Source organism: Monosiga brevicollis, genomic scaffold (genome assembly GCF_000002865.3).
Source record: "Monosiga brevicollis MX1 MONBRscaffold_2 genomic scaffold, whole genome shotgun sequence".
In the NCBI taxonomy this organism is placed as follows: Eukaryota; class Choanoflagellata; order Craspedida; family Salpingoecidae; genus Monosiga; species Monosiga brevicollis.
Genome location: NW_001865039.1, coordinates 2428981 through 2448815, shown reverse-complemented (window position 1 = coordinate 2448815; position 19835 = coordinate 2428981). Strand labels below are relative to the sequence as shown.

The following is a 19835-nucleotide window of genomic DNA, read 5'->3' as shown; positions in this document are numbered from 1 at the left end:
TAGCTGAAAGCATTATACCTCTGGGTATTAATTGATCCCGTCGACACTGCTTACCCTCGTTTGTGGTCGCACATTCTTTGCAAAAAGCACATCGAAAAGTGGCTGTGAGGACACCAGACCGACCGCGCAGAAAATTTGGAAACGCGTATCAGCGAAATGTCAATCAGAGCAAGACATGGGCTAGACAGGAGTTTTGGGGGTATTTGGTGGCATTTCGAGGCATAGAGCGCTCTCCACAGAGAAACCCCTTAGAGAAGGTAGGACACAAAGCCGGCCAGGAAGCCAACCACCACTGAAACGCCCACCACGTTACGGCGCTGTTGGCTAATGTCCTTCAGGTTGGACTTGGTCGCCTTGTACAGGTCCTTCAAGCGCAACTTCTTTTGCGTCCAACTATAGGCGCAACACGATTGTCCAAAATGTAACCACGGTAAGAGAACGAACGGAAGGCGGCAGAGGGGCTGTGGTGCACCGGGGGCCAACTCCAGTAATCAGACCACGGGCAGGAGCTAAAGGATTGGAAAAAAAATCCAAAGATCCGATATCGTCCCCTCTCAAAAAAATCCAAACACGTACAAGTCATCGAATTCAAAGGGGACGCCCATCTCGGCAATCACCGGGAAGTCGACCTCAAGCTCGCTCTTGGCGGCATAGTGTCTGTTGCAGCAGGAGGCACGCCGACAGATCAGATCAAACACCTGTGCAATGAGTCAAGACAATGTCCAGCCACAACCCCTCCAAAAAAACATACTCATCAAAAGCCACTAGAAGGTCCTCGGCGTTGCGGCTTGGAACCTTGATCTCAGACACCTGGCCTTTGTGCAGCATGTACCAGCGTGGCACGCCAGGGCCATTGGGCGACGCCTTGTGGAACTCACGAAGAGGCTTGTTGTGCTTGGCAGCCATGTCCACGCGCGCCATATCGTATGTTTTGCTGCGAAGCTAACGCAGTGCCCCTTGAGTGAGAGCTCGCTTGCCGCACATATCGCTCAAACGCTGGGTCAAGGATGGCTGTTTGCTTACCGCGGCCAGCGCGGCTGCATGATAATAGCTGGGCATGGCCGACTTGCAAAATCGGCACACGTTGGTGTCTAAGAAACATGGCACATGATTTAGGTCACGTCACGTCACAGCAAAAGGCGGGTTGAAAGCCGCAATCGATAGGGCTCAGCGGACCACGCTGGCGCGAAGAAGCGGGGAGGTTGGAAAACGAGGGGATAGCACGTACACATCATCAAGACCGTGGCCTTGTCAGAGTTGGCTACATCATTGGCGTTGGCGCTGGTCACCTCCGTCACCAAGAGGCCCTGGCCTTCAAAGAAGAAAAAGGGAAGGTAGGCCACCAGGGCCAGAATCACTAGCTTGCCCAACATGGTTCTCAAGTACACGGCCAGCAGAACAGGGCACCCTACGATCAAGCACACAACCCTATGAGTCTAGTCACAGCACCCGTGCCCCTCTCTGTCTCATTTTCATTCGGCCATCAACAGGCCAAGCGCCAAAATCTGCCGGTCGGCAACCCGAAGACGGGCTCAAGCCCAAGACAACAAGGCAGGGGCGGTCGGTCGACCGCCAGCGCCAGCGCCAGCGCGGGATGAGGCGGGGACGGGGACGGGGGGGGGCGGCAACTCACTGACCCTTTCGATTGAATTAAAAAGTTAAAAAACAAGGGGGCTGTGGATCTGATCAAAGTAAAGATGTCGAAGGTGTCGAAGATGTTGAGGATGTTGAAGATGCTGTGCCCCGTTGTTGGGCGTTAAGCTTGTACTTATGACCGAGTTATTGTTGGTGTAAGTGTATTTATTGCAGCGTGCTCGTTCGCCTGCTTGCTGGCTCACTCGGTACGGGTGTTTGAGGTGATTTGGCAGCGGAATGGGTACGATGGAGGGCTCATCAGCTCGAGCACCGTGGATCCTGGCTGTGCTGGCACTGGTGGTCGTCGTGGCTAGGGGTATTTCCGTTCAGGTACCCAAATCGGGGGGGAGTGCTGCATGGACGGTCATCCCGCACAAGGACATTGCCAACAACAGCTACACCCTCTACCGGGCTGTCACCAACTGCGGCGAGGTGCAGCAGTTGCCCCCGTGCAATACCACCGCCCTTCGTGCTATTTGTGAGAGTACCCCAGAATGCCTGGCTTTCAACACCAACGGCTATCTCAAGTCGACCGCCAGCACGGCACACATGGTTGACGCCAAATCAGACACCTGGGTGATGGCTGGGGGCAAGCCTCCAGTCACGCCCATCCACCTGCCCTACGAGATTCCCCCGCAGAAGGACCTGCACTACTCTGAGGGCCTTCGGAATGCATCGGCACAAGGTCCACCCAGTCTCCCCGCACTGCTCCAGGACGGGCAAGCCCCAATTGCCACCTGGGCTCGGCTACAGTGGAAGGGCTCCACGATCAATGCCAGTGTCGAGCAGATGGTCTTTGATCGCTGGCAGTTTCGCGGTCTTGCACCGGGCACGTTGCTGAGTCCCGACGCGCCCCTGGTTGCCGTACTGGAGTACCAAACAGACCAATGGGGCTACCTGGCCTTTGTCACCTCCGATCCATCTCAAGCTCTCGTGTTGCGACAGACAGTTGGTCGTCTCTCAGACATTCAACAGGCCGTCTACACCATGGATGAGGTAAATCGGGCCCCGGTGCCTCATCGCTCCGCTCCCAGTCCTGCGAGGCATGCAGGCGGGCAGGTCATGCTTGTCGGCACAGCGGTTCCACTCCCGCTCCCTCGATTGTTTCGTTTTGGCTGATGGCTCATGCATCCATGTCAACCCGTCTTGGCGCCGCCTTTTCTCCCTCGGCACCAGATGTATTACGATCTGCTCAGTGGCAGTCTCACGGATCTGGTGGCCACGGACATTCTCGCCAAGACGTCAGAGCCCACCTCGGAGGAATTGCTCAAATACATGACCCCCACCCCCGATTACGGCCTCCTGGGCACTGTCAAGAGCACCATGAAGTGGACGACCGCCATTGTTGGGCGTATCAAGCGCGCCGATGACTATCTCATGGAATTTCCTGCCAACCTCAGCTTCCCCTCACCAGGTAAGAACGGGCTCCAGGCCAGCAATCGAGGTGCTTCCTCGCCCATGTTCGACCAAGTCAAATCAGGAGAGAGCTGAATCCCTGCCCTCGCCCGTACCCATCCTCGGTCTGGTGTAATCCTTGCCTCCGCCCCTCGCAGGTTCGGTGGTATTTGATCCCCTAACGCATCTCAAGAGTCGCCCTCAAAATTACTCTGTCGTCAAAAACGGGCTGTTTGGGGGCTATTACCGCGTCGTCATGACCAGTGCCCGTAACCCTAACACGCCACAAGGCTTTGAGCAAGTGGCCTTTGCCGCGGATCTAGCAGACAGAAGCACACAACTTTTTATTCGCCTCTACGATATGGAAACTGACGCGACCACTTACTACCAGCAATCGGGAAACGTCAGTGATGCCCCGCAACCCATTCCGGCGAGCCTCTTCTACCAGTACCTGCTTGTCTACCATGCGAGCTTGCAAGCCACACTGGCCACCAAGCGCCCGATGGCCGTGACCTTGCCATCGACTGAGCTGCGGCAAATGGACATGGCCATGGGAGCCCTGGTTGAGGGCCTGACGGTTTTTCTTGACCTGTTGCCCAATTACGGGACTGGCTTTGACTACTGGAGCGTGCGTGTGGACCGTGGCTCGGGTCTGCCGCTGACGTCTTTTGCTGTTGACAACGCCCTCAGCGAGTGGGGCTTTCCCGCCCTTGCCGAAGCTCGCGTACAGTATTATATGCAAACCTTTGTGCGCCCCGACGGCACTATCAACCTCTACAACTGGTCTCAGCCGCCGTGCCCCATGCCTGAATCACCAACCGGTCAGTTCAACGATGGCTTGGCCGACTACGGTCGCCTCCTGGATCTCTACACGACTACGGCCCTCCTCTCACAGAACATGGATTGGGCCAAGACCAACCTACCGAACATCACGCACGTGGCCGACTACATACTCAGGCTACAGAACACCACCTCCAACGTCACCGATCCCAGCGATTGGCGCTTTGGCCTCATTTATGGGTCAGCTGAGCACGACACCTGCCAGGATCAAGACTTTTACGTCGATGTGCAAGCTTGGTCCTGGCGAGGTTTGTTGGAATTTGGCAATTTCCTCAACCAGACTGGGCTGGGGGATGGGCAGCCTTATCTAGCCGCTGCACACCTCATGCAAACCAAGCTGTTTGCACGACTGCCCAACGTCACCGTCTTTGATGAACAAGGCAAGCCCGTCTTTGTCAGCGCCAAGCTGCTCAACACCGACCAACCATATCGGTCTATGGTTGAGAGCCGTGAGGCCGAGTACGCAAATTTTCGCTATTGGCCGGAGACGGTTCTCGCCGGGGCTCTACCCGACGGTTACGACGAAGCCATGCTGGCCTACCGAGACACGCACATGGGCATCATCAGCGGCATGTCGCGCTGGTCCGATCACTTGGACGACATGCCCAGCCTTGGCTATGGCTACGGACACTTGCGCTACAACCGCCTCCCCGAGTTCCACATGCTTCACTATGGGCACATGGCCAATTACATGTCTCCAGGCGTCTTTTCGTCCACCGAACAACTCAGCATCTACGGCGCCGATCGGTTCCGCACCTATGTGACCCCAGAGGTCGGCTCTGAGCGAGATCTAGACTTTTGCGTCGTCAGCGCCAGCCTCCCTGCGTTTTTCACAAAGTGGCAACTGGTGTTTGCACCTCGGGATCTGAACCAGGTCGAGTTGGCCAAGGCAGCCCCACAGCGCTGGTACGACGCGGGCAGCTTCGGCGTGTCTGCTGCTCGCACACGCTGGGGCGTCATATCCTTCTCGGTCGAGGCCACGCACGATGCAACACAGCTTCAACTCACCTTTGAGCCCAGCACCCTGGTGAATCAAAAGTGTCCGTCGATTGTGGCCAGCGCCAAACTTCTGAGTGACCTCGGTGCTTGGCAAACCGTGGTTGTGGACGGGCCCATGGTTGTCACGGATACTGACACCACCTTGGGCACGGCCACCCTCGAGTTCACAACGTGTGCCAATGCCATAAATGCCACTGTTTACTTCAAGCCAACCAGGGGGGCATAGGACTCGAAATACCGGACTAGGGCATGCATGCCACGGCGCGCCCGGGCCGGCTCGTGAAACGTTTTGTACCCATTATCGTGAAGAAAATCAAACTAAAATGTCAAGGTCGTTTAAATTATCTTCAATCTGAGTAGTGCAAGATGGGAGGGATTTCAGGTGACAATACCTATGCTACTGCTGGGACTGGAAGCAGACTTTGTGATGTTGAAGCAGAAGAGAAAGGAGAGGATAAAAAGAATACAAATCCCAGAAGCAGCATGACGGGCATATAGGACAGTGCAAGCTCAACCCAATTTATGTTCATGCGCGGAACTGATGAGGTCGCGCAAAGGAATCTCGACAAGGTCTGAGTTGGGCAGGGATGTGTTTTTCACCAGGTTCAGCAAGGCATCGTCGCTTGCCGTCCTGCTCGCAAAGAAAAACACACAGCATCGTTGCACCACAATGAGCATGCAGTCAAAGGTAAATCAACAAAAGTCCGCCGTGCCACATGCCCCTCACGAAAAATGAACGAGCTTCCCTTACCGTTGACTGCCGTGATTAAGCGCACTCTGCTGTTGTTGATTGTACAGGAAAAGCAGAAGAGACACCACCGCGGTATACTGCTCTTGCTTGGGGTCTGTACTACCCTGCGAAAAGCTAATAGCACATAGGGTTAGGTCACACGAGAGTGAAGGATACGCAGCTGTGACCATGCCTCGAAAAGTAAAGAGGGCAGGAAAGCATGCAAAGCCTAAACCTACTCGCTGACTTCAACCTGCAGTGAATAACGGCCCACATAGGGGCCCATCTTGCGCTGAAGCAAAAGGCTACGACCCAGGGCAAAATGAGATGGCGCCCTTGCATCCGATGAGCTATGGATGGGACACACGCACCGCTGCATTTCGGGCAGCAGAAACTGCTCAAGCACATCGAGGGGAATTTCCTTGAAGAGGCCGCAGCGATACAAAAGACCCAGATTGTACACGTGATCACTGTGCCTTTGACTGCAATGGGTGAGCCAGCAGAGAACCCAGGAGTAGGCGTCAGCATCTGTTTGGCGACAAAAGCACAGAGAGGCGCTTGCTTCTGGCTGAATACTACTAGCAAAGCATTCCGCAACGCGCACCTGTGCAGGCTTTCGTGCAAGCGGGCCAACACAAATTCCTGCGCGCGGGTCAAGCACCGACGTGAAAGCCTTGCTGCAGCAGGACGCGGGTATCATACGTCACTGGGGGTCAGATGATCGGTCCAGCACAGCGGCTGGGCCCATTCACGCACCTTGCTCATTTGTAGCACGCCTGCTTCGATGTACTGGACAAAGAGGTCCTTGGGTAAGCAGCGGTGGCCGAGCAAAAGAAGTTTTTCCCGAAATCGAGCTGGAAATGGAAACTGCAGACGCTGGAGCACAAAGTACATCTTTTCCAACGACTCGAAAGCAATGCCCACGTGCACAGGATCTAGCGGCTCGCCCTGCTGCACGAGACCCATGCGGTTTAGGTTGCAGCCACACATCCATGGCCAACTTTTGGCTTAATCCACGCGCCAACCTACCGATAGTCCGTTGATGAACTCGTCGCTGACAAAGATATCCATGACCGCGGAAGTCTTGAGCAAAAGGGCTTCCTCATATTCCAATGCCACACGCATGTGTGTATCTTGATTGTCCGACTTGATCATGGACAATATTGCGCTAGCAATGGAGTCACCAGACCCGAATTGACAGGCGAGCTTGGCGAATGAGTTCAAAACACAGTGCTGTGGCCCAAAGCATGCATCGCACGCCAGTAGTACAATCCTGTTTCCTTGACGTACTTTGCATACCAATGCTCTGGGCGACTGCGATGCGCTGTTGCGGCCTGAGCATGTTTGAGAGCAGAGCGCTTCTCCGTGGCGCTCGTCTGTAGAGCGGTGAATGCATGAGTGTGGCGTTGGCTGCCTGGAGTCTGAAACAGTCACAGAATTGAAGGGCATGTGTGCGTGTCGTACCGGTGTACTTGCATGACTTGCAGCGCGGCGATTAGTCGAAAAGGAGCGGAAAAATTCGGAGATCTGAAGAGCGTCGACAGCAGCGAAAGAATATGAGTTGTGTCCTTGTTTTGTTCCTCAGGGCGGGGCCAGGGGTTGAAAACTTGCGCCGAACTTGCGCCGACGGCCAAATTATGAGCAGCCTGCTAGCGATACGGTTTGAGGCTTACCGGCGATGAAGAGTTTTGCTCGCTGCTAGCAGATGCTGTCTTGGCATGCCGGACCAAGGGCGCCGAGGTTTGGCGTTGGGCTCGCGATTGCGCCAACTTAGCAAAGTCCACACGCTTTGTGCGATGCGGGTCTTTAAAGTACATGTCGAGAGAAGCCTCAAAATCGCTGTCATATCGGACGGCAAATGCGTGCTTTTGATACTCCACATCCTGCATGCCAGTGGCCAAACGCCCATGAAGACAGTGTAAGTTTGTCTTTCAAGTTTACCGTCAGGGTGATGCACCGCATGGCTTGGTCCCACCCAAGACACACATTGAGCAGCGTTTAACGATAACCGGGAGGAGTGCACAATCAGGTACCTGATCGGAAAGGCAATCATTCAGGCCAGAGAGTGGAAGAATGGCCAGCAGACGCTTTGCGCTTTTGTAGCGAGACACGCTATTGTACGTTGTACCGAGCAACACCTCTTGGATTACGCGCACGTTCAGCAGGCTAGGTCCATTTTCCCGCAACTCCGTAATCGCATCGAGTACCAGGCGTTCTCGGCCCATGTGCACCAGCAGAAAGTGCACGGCTGCAGCGCGCACGTCGTCGGGCGCCGGACTTGAACAATGGCGGGCCAAACATTCATTTATCATCGTGAGGCGAATGTGCGGCAGCGTTCGTTTGGTGCGAGCAAGTCCATCCGGACATACCTCTCAACCAACTCCTGAAGTGCTAGCATATCAATGGCTGTTTTCATCAAGGGACCGTCGGCCATGTTCAACAACACTGCGCACAACGAATGACGTGGCAGGCGCGGCCATGAACTCTAATCGCATCGCGACTCTGCGCAGAAAAAAAAAAAAAAAGCACGCTATCGGCGCGCAAGAGGTGCCAAATCGCCACTCACTAGCATGGGCAGGGAGAAGCAGAGGCAAGCGATCGAGCTCAAATCGCTCTTCAGGGGTACAGAATCGAAGGCCGACGCGGGGCTCATGTAGACAGCCACAGTCGACAAAGTCGAGACACCATTCCGAGAGATGGACAGCGATTTGCTCCCCTGGGGGTAGGAGTGGGGTGAAGCAAATACCCATTTGCAGGCCAAGGTCAGCGTGAGGCCTGCAAAGATCAACTCTGTTGCGCTTTTCAGAGGGTTGGCCGCTACACATGCCAGTCCGCCATGTTCACTTACGAATGGGGAAGAAAGCCAGGCGTGGCTGGATACACAGGCTGTGTTCGCCATTGGTTTCCGGAGCGGCTAGCAAGGCCAGTGGGGCTGATGCCACGGGCGGCTGGCTCACCGATTGGGTGAGGCTGCAAGACCAGTGAAAGGCCAAGATGGAGTAAGATATGGGCTCGAGGAAGACAGTATCGCCGCCAACGTCGTCGAATTGAGGGACCGTCTGCAAGCAGAGGCAGGCAGCCCCGTCTCCAAGCTCAATGGCGCGGAGGTTGAGTGACTCGTAGTGGCAGCCATCGGCCAGGGGCACGTCCAAAAAACGGCCCACTTCAAAAGTTTGTTGGACTACATCCGGTAGGCACTGCTCTGGAAGGTGGGCGCTGATGAGGCGGGTGAAGACGCCCTGGCGCAAGCCGAGCGTCGCGTAGCTGAGCCGCGAGGGCGAGCTTTCATCATGGCATAGGACGTGAAAGCGCTGTGCCATCTCATCATACTGGAACCAGTAGATCAAGGGTGAGTAGGATGATATTTGGTGGGTGTGCTCCATGTCAACCTTGTACACGCCGGCCTCGGCCTCTGCTATGCAGATGTTGTAGGAGATGAGCGCGGGCCACTGATCCTTGGAGTGGTCGGCGTCGTAGGTGAGATTGCGCACGCGCACCACCACTAGGCGCGCCAGGCGAGGATTGGGGCTTTCCAAGAAGAAGACATGTTGTGTGGCGGCCGTGGAGCAGAGAGCCGAAGCATCTGCCAGTTCTTGAAACTCAATGTTGAAGGCGTCCTGTCGTAGGCCTGCGAGCCAAAGATGATGCTTGCTTCCGTGAGCGGTGGTGTGCTCTGTGCCCGAGGCAGCTTCGTGCCGCGTGGTGTAGCAGACTACCGTTTCCGTGGGGTTCACGGTGGCTGATACAACGTCACAGCAGCCAAAGGGAACTAACGGGGTGTCGTCACGAGCAAGGAAGTGCATGTGAGATGTGAGATGCAACAGCGAGCACCATGGGCAGGGGCATGCTCGAGCCTTTTGAATAGCCGGTCCAGACTCAAGCTGATGACCGCGTACCATTATGGATGTGCTGAAGGGGACATGCATCTTCGGGGTTGTACAAGAAGATGCCGGTGGTTTTGACGTTGTGGTCCTTGAGCTCAATGTCGGCTGTCAGGATGATTTGCTGTGTATTGTTTCGAAAGCCCACAAAGCGTAGACGCCAACGCTTGGCGTCGGCCGAGTCCAGGAAATGGTGGCTGAGTACAGGGATGGCGGGCGTTTCCAACTTGAATAGGCCGTGCTCATCGCTCGCTGGATCAAAGGGCTTGCTCAACGGGCTCACACCCTCCAAAGCCTCCAATTGGGCGAAGAGCCCGTTGAGGTCTGCCACCTCAGTCTGATCGAGCATGGTGGCGAATCAAGCAATCAAGCCCGAAAGGAGACCTCGCACGCAGCAGCAATCAAACCAAACCAAAGCCGCAATCACTCTCCAGCCCAGCATTCCCCTCCCCCTCCCGCACTTCCCTCCTCTTGATCCAAGACGAAGCACTGATCCCTGCTGCCCTCTCTTTGAGTCACTTTCAAAAATGCACGCGAGCGAAAGAGAGAGAGAGAGAGAGAACAGAAAGTCAGACGACAAATGGAAACAAAAGAAACTTGACTCACACACACACACACACACACACACACACACACACACACACACACACACACACACACACACACACACACACACACACACACACACACACACACACACACACACACACACACACACACACACACACACACACACACACACACACACACACACACCACACACACACACACGTTTGCTTGATGCAGCATGCGAGTAGGGGTGCTAATTTACTATGGGGAGGGTGAGATGTGCGTGGATGACTGATGGGCTGGCGAGACCCGGACGGTTGGTGAGGTGAGATGGAAGTGGTCGGCATTGTGCGAGGGAGTTTTACGGCTGAGGAAGAATTCAATTTGGGTTGTCGTGACGGGATGAGCCACAAGGCACATAGTGAATATGGCGCCAGAGCATTGCCCACGGTGAGGCTGAGCTGTGTTGCCGGCAAGCCCTGGGCTGAGGCAGTCAGGATGGCAGTGCCGTTGACGACGCCGTCATAGAGCTTCGAGGGCGCACAATGGCCAGCAAGGCCCCCGCCAGGCAGTCTTGGTGCTCTGGGATGGATCGTGCAAATCGTTGGGATCTCCAGCACCAAGAGCGATCAGCTTGGCCGCCCCCGTGACCTCAACTGACACTCTCAATGAGGCAGCAGCAACGGTCTGGCCTTGTGCATCCACCACCAAAATGGTGCAAAACATCAAATTATACCGACTGGCCAGCAGGGCCTTCTTATCCGGCTGCCGTGCCAGCGCCGCCGGCGCTCCGGCCGGAATGAAGGAACGAGACGCCTGAAAGACGTTGTTTTGGTCCAAGGCCACAATCGTGAGGTTGCCCGGTTGATACGGCACGTTTACTGTTGCACGGCGGCTGGCCGAGTCCACGGCCACGGCCGCACCCAGCGGCACGCCATTCAAATAGAATTGCACGACTGGCCAGGTTGCAAATGCCACCACACCCAATTCCCCAGCGCCCACGGGCCAGGTCCAGCTCTGGCGCTCGTCTGGGTAGCCCCAGGCGGCAATCACCTAAACGTGTGAATCAACCCCGGCTCAAAGTCATTCGAAACAGGGCTGGCTTGACAGACCTCGAGTCCAGCGGGCTTTTCGCGCATTTCACATCAAGACTTGTTCCCATAGTCAGATCTACTCTATCTTGCAATTTCTCTGCATTAATTTGACCGGGTCAGTCTACTATATCTCCTTTCCACCCCCACCGTCTCCGCTTCAACTACCCTTTTTTCTGCATCGACTTGGAAAAATCATTGTCAGATTGTCAGATTGTCAGATTGATGTCTCTCTGGCTTTTTGAGATTTTTGATGAAAATGGCGTCGCTGCGACCGGATCGGAAGCGCGCCGCCCATTATCGGGTGGCCGATCCAATTCGGCGGCTGAAAATCCGTGTACAGTTGCGAAAAGTGACAGCGGTGGGCTTGACGCAGTTGCAGAGTGCTCATGTACCGAGCACTGCCACAACGAAACTGGATGACGCTGCTGGCGAAGTACCCGGGGACTCTGGCCCGCACGAGGTTCAGGCAGAGGTGCCGCGCCAGCCATGTACGTCGGCACTGCACAGTAGGAGAGGGTCGACGGCAACACACACTGCTTGCTTGTTTAATTTTTTTTTTAAGGAGGGGGACACTTCTCAAACCAACCTCATGCTGATTGCCCGCGACTCGTGATAGATTTATTCCGTGAAGCGCGCATCGTGTCCTGGCAAGAGAAGGTTTTTAGTCAGGTCAGTCAGGCTGGTCACCTCGAACTTTAACTTACGAGACTCGCCTGGCCAGCCTTGCCGCCTGGTGTTTGAGAGGAAATGTTTCTCGCTTCTTCTGATGCTGGCATCCCTGGCCCCAGGAGGAGCTCGAGTATTATCGTACGACTCCAGAAGCGGAGCTGCAGCCCGTTGAGCAACAGCTGCGCGCACAGGCCCTGGCACTCCTCGATAACCCGTACGTGCCATGCCGTACAGCCCGTCACCCTTGCTGCTTCAACAAAAATGATTGCTGGTGGCGCCCAGTATGTGATGGTCTGTGGCATGCATTTTACTTGACCTGGCCTCTGCTATCGACAACCTCTGCGACCAGGCCGGCCAACGTGTTTGAAACTTGTTTGTACACCATCGTGGACTACGACCTTGAGAAGATAGAGGCCAATGACCATGAGGCCGATCTCTTGCGCACGGCACAAGGCCAGCCAGCCGTCGTCACAACGGCATTGCAGCGCCGGATGGCCCTCACCGACCGTCGGCGGGGTGACCGTTTTCGAGCCCTGCGCCGCTTAAAGTAAGCTCGAACTCACCTGTACCATTGGGCACGTTTCCTCCTTGATGCACTCTTGCTGCGCGTGGCTCATCATTTGTGGGGCTGGGGACTTGAACAGACAAGAGGAGCATGACCCCGAGGAAGTGGTAGGTCTGGCCAGTGATCCAGCGGCACACGTCATCGATACCCCGTTTCAGGTGATGCGCATCATGGCAGCTGTGCGCAACCCACAAGACGAGACGGATGTACAGCACACCACGCTTTGTCGCATCAAGGTCAGCTCCCGCTGTTGCTGCTGCCATTGTTGTTGTTGTTGTTGGGTTTGTGTTATCTTTGGTTGCTGTGGACTATCTTGCTGCTAAAGAAGAACTTAAAGAGATTGGCTTGTCTGGTCGCTCCAGTACGACGCCTCACAGGTGCTGCAAATAACCCCTGACTTTACGAATCGGAACCTGCCCTATCGCTTTGGAACGCCGTGGGGCGATTTGTACGAGTACGAACTGTACCATGCCTCCAAGAGCATATCAGCTACCGAGGCAGCCGCTGATGCTGAATTTCAGCATGGTCAGTTCCTTGTGTGCTGCTGTTCTTTCGGATTGTGGACTGTGTTTTTATTGACATTTCGAAGCACTTGTTGGGCGTAAGCTTGGGAAAATCTGGCGGATCATTGACGACATTTTTGTACCTTGTCTGGTCGTAGAACTGGCGGCTCGTCAGCGACTATTCAATAGCCAGCGCATCGGCACTACATTTGAGCCAGCCCCACACGGTCGCCTTGCCGTGGTAGGTTACTTTCGCCCTTGCGTCAAGACCCTGACATTGCTATCTAGAGTATTGCTGTTTGTTGGAGAAACGGAGAGGGAAAGAAGAAGCACCATTTGAATGATCTGGCTCGAATTATTATCTTTGCGGGGAGGCGGGGTGGGGGCCTGTTTGCACCGATGGAAAAAAGCACCTCACCATTTCCTTGTCAACGTGCATCTGGATGTCCATGGCCAGCGCTTAAACTTGATGGGAAGTCTCCAATACGTGTGTCAATTGCCTACCAGTGTCACAAACGCCTATGCAACATTTGAGATCGAACCCTTGCCTGGCTGGCATTGGAGTGGCGGGTACGTGGCACCATGTATGTGTGTGTGTGTGTGTGTGTGTGTGTGTGTGTGTGTGTGTGTGTGTGTGTGTGTGTGTGTGTGTGCGTGAGTGCGTGCGTGTGGAGAAGGAGTTTTGGGCTTGTTGTCTGGTTGTAAGAGATTCGTGAGCGAGGCAACGCGAGAGAAGGCATTGGCAACTCACTCAAGGGGAAACCTGATTGTAGACAACAAGTTCCCACGCTCGTATCTCAATCAGCAGGGATTGATTCAAAAGGTAGGCCATCCCCGCCGCTTCGACTTGCCCTTGGTTCTTGTGGTGCACATGAGCTGTTTAACACCAGGTGCTTTACATAGGCGTGGCTGCATTTGGTTTGCCCTTTGAGGGGGCCTTGGTATGGAAGGCGGCTTCAAACGCAGAACAGCGGCCCACGCATGCCGCGGCCGTGTATGTGCAGGTGGACTCGCTTGATGCGTGGTCGCGTCGACGTCTTGAGGTGTGCACCTTTGTCAACCATTCACACAAAGCTGTACAACAAGCAGTGTGCTGCTCGGAGGTGTAGGCATCATGGGTGAATGTTGCTGGAATAGGGTGTGGCCTCGTGGCTGGTCCCAGTGGCATCGGGTCGGTGGGAGGAGACCCTGTCATCGTGGCGGCCCTTGGAAACCACCGTGACAGAGCAGATGCGGTATGTTCTGTTGTGGGAGACTCCTCGGGTCATGGCAGTCGCAGCCCATGGATAGCCAAGCCCACCTTTGGGGTGGTTGGTTGATTTGTTTGAGGGTGAAATCACGTGGTGCGCGGGGTGTTCATTGATAATTGTAGGCGATTCTTTGTTGGAGGTGCGCGCGACTTTGAGGAACTGCGGGATGTTCGCTTGAAGCGGACAAATACCTCGGTAAGGTGCTATGCGTAGGGCCATGAGCTCATGCCAGCCCCGGAGGCCATACGAGCAGGCAAGAGCGACGCAACACGCCCAAGATGGCGTGGGGCTGGCACGCCAAGACATGACGTGGATATAATATTATCGGACTGCTTGTGGTTTGACGCTTGCCGCTAGATTGAGAGCAAGTTGGGCCTCGCCTCGACGCCAGGACCACGGGTTGCTTTGAGCATGAATACGGTTGTGGTACGTCCACGTGGAAAGCGTAACACGGTGTTAGACGTCCTGTTGTGTCTGCTTGCATTGACGCCTGAGAGTGCTACGCTGCTTGCGTGTGCGACTGGAGGGGGGGGGGGGGGCGGGGAACAAGGCCACGGGGGATCTTCGAGTCCGTGCTGGTGTCACCTCACTGTCTCACTCTTATCGGTTTGGTGGTGTTTGGCACCCCTGTCCATGGGCAGCATTCAGCCATGGCCGTCTCAACGGAGCAGCTGTTGGCCACACAGACCATGCTGGGACCTGATCGAACGCTGACGACACAGCAAGTGGTGCAGGAGCACGTACGGGCCCATACGCGCATGCTAACACTGACGCGGAATCTCGACGCTGGTGTACCTTATCCTTCGGAAGCATGACACACGACCGCGGGCCCCATAGGCACCAAATGTTGCTACGTATCCGTGCATGTGTGTGTGTGTGTGTGTGTGTGTGTGTATCATGTGACTTCAGGATTTTGATGTCACGAGCATTGACTTGCTATGATGATGTTAGGATTCCCATAGGAACGGCGAAGAGCTGCTGTATTTGCAACTGCTCTCATGACATTTTTTTTATGCCTGCTTGTATAGTTTGTGTAAAACCATTCACACGATTGAGGTCAAATGAGCATTTTTTTTACATGTTAAAGAACTCTCTCTCACACATTGAATGGCTTGGGTGAGTCGCCACAACGTTGGAAGGCGAAATGGAGCTGTGAGCTGCTAGTGTGTGGTGATGTGGGAGAAGGAGCGGTGACTACGGCAGCGCAGGGCAACACATCTGTCTGGTAGCCACAAAGGGTCGATCAGGTTGAGAAGGCAGGCGCCCAAGCACACCCCTGTGGCGGCATGCCCTGGCTGGCTGCCATGAAGCCCCTTTTGGCAGAGCGGATAAAGCCAAAGGGACTTTGGTCGGCAGGCAGGATCTTGTTCAGAACGCACGTACACATGAACATGTGATGATGGGACAGCTTCTTTTTTTCACACAACGAACCAAGCATCACTCTCGATGAAGATGATGCTTTTTGTTGTCATGCTGACGGCGACAGCTGTTACACCTGGGCACACTCTCTCACACGGTGATTGTCACCTTTTTTTTTCTCGTAGGAACCCGAACCATTCTTGTCACCAAGTGCACACGTAAGCCACAAGCGTTGAATTGTCAGACTGAGCATTCATTCTATTGTTGGCAGTTTGCCAGCTCAGCGAGTGCTGCCTGTAACTTGGTCTACGTGACGTTCGAGGGAATTTACATGTCCTCAACGACCGAAATAGGTGATCGCCAAAGAACGGCAGCGCACGACAGGTTGGAACTTGTTGGTTGGAGCAAGGTACAAGCATTTCGCTGCTGGATCTTGCAGTGCTGTGGCCAAGGGCCTTCTTCATTTTCTCGCCCTTGGCACTTTGCTCGTCAAAGCATTTACAAACTTCGTTGTCTGTCTCAGCCGCCCATTCCTAGCGTTGACTACATCGCGCGCTTTACCACGTCATCCAAACTACCGAGACCCAACTCAAGCACACAAGCAGCCGTCGCCCTGGTTCTCGGCTCAAGAATCAACTGAACATCTACGCATCCCACGGAAGCTGGCGGCTGGCGCGGTCGGTCCTTGGCCCTCCTTTCCTCCACAACCATTCGTCTGACTTTCTGGTTGCAGCCACGCACACACCTTGCGCCTTGCACACCCACCCGGTCTCTCTGTGTGGCATTTTCCTTATCCTCTTGGCTCCTGCGTCTCGATTCTTCCGATCCTCCCCTCCCCCTTCCAGTGTCGCAGCGCTGCCTTTCGGCCCCTGATCGACTGATCTAGCTTCACATCAAGTGCATTTGGCAGCCTCAAACCGTGCGTATCTGCTTTGCCCTCGTTTCGCTTGTTGTACCCCCCCTTGCAGACAGACCACTCTGTGCATGTGCCAGCCACCCACCTTTTTTTTCAATTCTTACACCAAGTCCCAACAATATCACATCATTCATCATTCATCATTCTCTCCAACACACACACACACACTTTTCAAAATGATCGAGAAGCAAGCTCTTCTTCTTCACTGTGAGTGTGTGTGTGGGCTTTGTGGCTTGTGCCTCGCGCCTGCCTCTTCGTGCCAAAGGCTGTCCCCCGTTGAGGAACGACGACTGTCGTCCTGTGTCGTTTCTCCTTCCAACTGTCCTTCCGCTGCCATTTTCCTTCCACCGCGCACCCTCGCGTTCGTTCTCACTTGATCATCATCGCTTCGCACACTACCACACACACACACACACACACACACACACACACACACGCACTCTTGGTGGTGGCACGTTGCCCTTTTTTCTTCCTTTTTTTCTTTCTTTCCCAGCTCCGTTCTTTTTTTTTCACCACTCCTCTGCCTTTTGCCATTTTTTCCATCTTCTTTAGAGAGTTTTCCTTCCTTGACGTGCATTCGTGCCGTCAACACCACCATGCCCATTTCGTCACAGCGGCTCTCGCATTCATTACCAAACGTTCCCGCCGCCGCCATTGACGAAAAGTCACTCTACTGCAGGATACCACTCGATGCCGAAAACGCCACGACCACCCTGTCGTATCACTCCAGACCTTCTCCCACAACCTCCATCATGGGCAGTACCCAGCAAACCAAGACCAAGCCTGACTTGGCATGGTCCACCGTTCCCAACACCTTTGACACGGCGCCGTTTGAAGTCAACGGTGCGGACTTGGAGGTGCCCGCGGTCCCAGCCCTGGCTTCTTCGCCCCCCTACTCTGACCCCCTGTCGAGGAGCTGGACTGCCAGCCACGAGGCAACTGTCCCTTGTTCCCCGACCACAGGCTCAACGGCAACCACATCCAGCCCTCAATCCACCCCCGTGGGCTGGGCCTCTGCTCTGCTCTTTGCCCCCGCCGACCCTATCGATACAACCCATGATGTCCACAGCGATTTGACCGTGGCCCCTGCTCTGGAAATGCTCAACATGCTACACCTCGGCACCTCAGCCACCCCCGGCACCCTCAGCCAGCTCAAAGACCACCTGCAACATCTGCAGGAGCAGGATCGCAATGCTTGGCTTCACTCTGAGGGGGCTGACGACGATGTCGATGTCAACGCTCTCAAGCTCAGCTCCACCCGCAACAAAGCCGCCCAGCTCATTCAGCAACACGTGTGTCACGTACTCACCCAGACCCAAGCCGCCCTCGATACCCTTTTGAATGCCCTCTCCAACCACGGCGCCCATCATCCGCACAACAACATCAACAACGCGAGTCACGGCAACAGCAGCAATGCCCTCGTCCACATGACCAACGGCGGCAAAGGTGGCCATCACCACCACCACCACCAGCATCATGCCTCCCCAACCTCCCCCCTCGATACCTCGCAACTGCGCACCGCCGTGGGCAACCTTCTCGAGGCCATTCAGTTTGTGGAGGAACAGCTCCAAAGCCACCAAACTGAGTGGGTGGATGCCGAAACCGTGGTCCTTAGTCTCCGTGGCACCGCCCTCATTCATCGCGTTGAGGACGCCGTTGCCACGGGTCCAGCTCTGCCCTTGGAAGCGAACCTATTCAAACAGCAACAACAGCTGGCCACCCTTCTGTTTGACAACCTCGTCCGACGCGTCACGACCATTGACTCGACCCTGCGGGACCCCGAGGTTGAAGCCGCTGCCCTCACCGCCGCCACCGACATGAATGACGTGGCCCGTTTCTGGGCCTTTCTCGAGGCCATGAACATGGAGAGCCCCGACCTGCGCTCGCCCGCGCTCCCAGTCGCCCATGCGCTGTTGCGAGGCTTTCTCTGCTTGCCCGTCGTGCGCCACGTCGGCGTTCGCCTCGAGCCGACCATGTGGAACCTGATTGAGGCCGCTGCTCACACTCACACCCACGAGCCCAGCCTCTACATTCAGGTATTGCAGGTGTACCGTGCGTATCGCGGCAATGCTGCAGCTCAGAGCTACCACCAGCTGCACGGCCGCCGCCATCAGCACTCCATTGCCAGCAGGCCCGAGTGGGCGAGCATTGTAGCCCAAATTCAGCTGGGCGTTGTGCTCGAGCTCTCGGCCGAAATGGATCAAGCCAGCGCCACGGAACTTGTGCGTCAACTGCCCCAGCAAGCACCGGCCCAGGACCTGGTCAACATGCTGCTGCAGCTGGCCCCGCCCTCGCACCGTCTTTGGCAACCCCGCAGCCTTGGCTACCTGCTCAAGGCCATGGCCGACCAATGGAGCGCCCGACATGCCGAAGAGGTGTTGCAGCTGCTCTTGGACGTGGATTGCGCCGAGCTGGACGCCGTTGTGTTTGGCATTGTTATGAAGGCTGTTGCGAAAGCCCCCGATCACCACCGCACCGCCCGCTGCCAGCACTGGATCTCAGTCATGCAGCAGCGCCGTTTGCAGGTGGCGGCTGCCCCCTACACGTCCCTCATGCTCAGCATGTCCAAGGATCATCGTCCCCGCGACATGCTCGGCGTAGCCCAGGAGATGGCCCGCCTGAACTTGCTCGATGACTTGGCCCGCGCCACACTACTCGAGCAGCTCTGCGAGCACAAGTGTCAGAGCGAGGTGCAGCAAGTCCTTCACACTCCAATCTATGGCCTCCGCTCACTGCGCTCACCCGTGGTGGAGCGCGTGGAAGGTCGCTTGCGCAAGCAACGCCGCTTTCGGGCTCTGGCCGTTCTCGAGGCCGGTCTGCGTACCTTGCCCTCTGGCAACCCATCGCAACTCCAGATGACCTCCCAGCCTGCCTCCCCCCCTCAGCAGCAGCGTCATCTTCGCCACCATTCGCGCCAATCCCAACAGCCCCACCACCACCATCAACAACAACAACAACACCACCACCACCACCATCAACACCGTGTTCACCAGGCTCAGGCTCAGGCTCAGGCTCAGGCTCAGGCTCAGGCTCAGCTCTATTTGCCCATGAATATGGGCATGGGCTGGCCCATGGCGGGGAGCCCTCCGCGCTGGAGCAACGCATCCATGACACCGATGCTGCCCCCCACCACCACTGCCACCTCGACGGCTGCTGCGTGGGACGCGTCATCAGCGGGATGGGAGACGCCCGCCCCAGTTTGGAACATGCCCCCCTCTGTGCATCGCTCGTCGTAAAACAAGCGTTTGCGCACACGCACACGCACACGCACACGCCCCTCTTCCATTTTTGTCAAGTTCTCGTCTGTCGTGTGTCAGCTTGAGCTTATTGCGGTATGCGATCGGTCTTTCCCATGACCGACTGGCTCAAAGTCTTGTCCTCCCAAAGCACCAATGCGTTGCGTTGTTGAATTTTTTTGTGGGTCGCGCTTCTTCTCCGCGTAATTGCCGT

General features: G+C 55.7%; 4 protein-coding genes across 4 annotated transcripts; 2 read left to right on the top strand and 2 right to left on the bottom strand.

Moving 5' to 3' along the window:
* Nucleotides 1-14: 14 nt before the first annotated feature.
* On the bottom strand, nucleotides 15-1601 carry MONBRDRAFT_30963 (uncharacterized protein). The gene is made up of 5 exons (XM_001742297.1): nucleotides 1229-1601; nucleotides 1024-1091; nucleotides 752-942; nucleotides 577-657; nucleotides 15-393 (listed from the first exon to the last, which is right to left on the bottom strand). Exons 1-5 carry the CDS (start codon nucleotides 1371-1373, stop codon nucleotides 249-251), a joined length of 630 nt encoding a protein of 209 aa, XP_001742349.1. The 5' UTR covers nucleotides 1374-1601; the 3' UTR covers nucleotides 15-248.
* A 280-nt stretch (nucleotides 1602-1881) lies between these two features.
* On the top strand, nucleotides 1882-5095 carry MONBRDRAFT_22383 (uncharacterized protein; the record flags this gene model as incomplete). The annotated part of the gene is made up of 3 exons (XM_001742744.1): nucleotides 1882-2631; nucleotides 2812-3049; nucleotides 3189-5095. The coding sequence occupies 3 exons, from the start codon at nucleotides 1882-1884 to the stop codon at nucleotides 5093-5095; spliced, it is 2895 nt and encodes a 964-aa protein (XP_001742796.1).
* Nucleotides 5096-5379: 284 nt separating this feature from the next.
* On the bottom strand, nucleotides 5380-10269 carry MONBRDRAFT_22382 (uncharacterized protein; the record flags this gene model as incomplete). Its single annotated transcript, XM_001742296.1, has 15 exons — nucleotides 5380-5500; nucleotides 5621-5734; nucleotides 5839-5904; nucleotides 5971-6081; nucleotides 6204-6241; nucleotides 6356-6547; nucleotides 6629-6767; nucleotides 6890-7020; nucleotides 7064-7126; nucleotides 7273-7482; nucleotides 7633-7876; nucleotides 7969-8044; nucleotides 8448-9338; nucleotides 9496-9804; nucleotides 9942-10269. The coding sequence occupies 15 exons, from the start codon at nucleotides 10267-10269 to the stop codon at nucleotides 5380-5382; spliced, it is 3033 nt and encodes a 1010-aa protein (XP_001742348.1).
* A 1110-nt stretch (nucleotides 10270-11379) lies between these two features.
* On the top strand, nucleotides 11380-19621 carry MONBRDRAFT_30962 (uncharacterized protein; the record flags this gene model as incomplete). Its single annotated transcript, XM_001742743.1, has 15 exons — nucleotides 11380-11611; nucleotides 11740-11792; nucleotides 11912-12006; nucleotides 12142-12339; nucleotides 12437-12593; nucleotides 12735-12882; nucleotides 13019-13101; nucleotides 13425-13518; nucleotides 13634-13683; nucleotides 13998-14095; nucleotides 14233-14305; nucleotides 14468-14536; nucleotides 14752-14850; nucleotides 15597-15687; nucleotides 16938-19621. The coding sequence occupies 15 exons, from the start codon at nucleotides 11380-11382 to the stop codon at nucleotides 19619-19621; spliced, it is 4224 nt and encodes a 1407-aa protein (XP_001742795.1).
* Between the last annotated feature and the right edge of the window lie 214 nt (nucleotides 19622-19835).

Bases quoted from the DNA above. Each gene is read 5' to 3' on its own strand.
- MONBRDRAFT_30963 (XM_001742297.1), bottom strand. From the start codon at position 1,373: ATGTTGGGCAAGCTAGTGATTCTGGCCCTGGTGGCCTACCTTCCCTTT. The intron at 943-1,023 runs GTAAGCAAACAG...GCACTGCGTTAG, and splicing joins ATGCAGCCGCGCTGGCCGCG to CTTCGCAGCAAAACATACGA. The intron at 658-751 runs GTATGTTTTTTT...CTGCTGCAACAG, and splicing joins CTTCTAGTGGCTTTTGATGA to ACACTATGCCGCCAAGAGCG.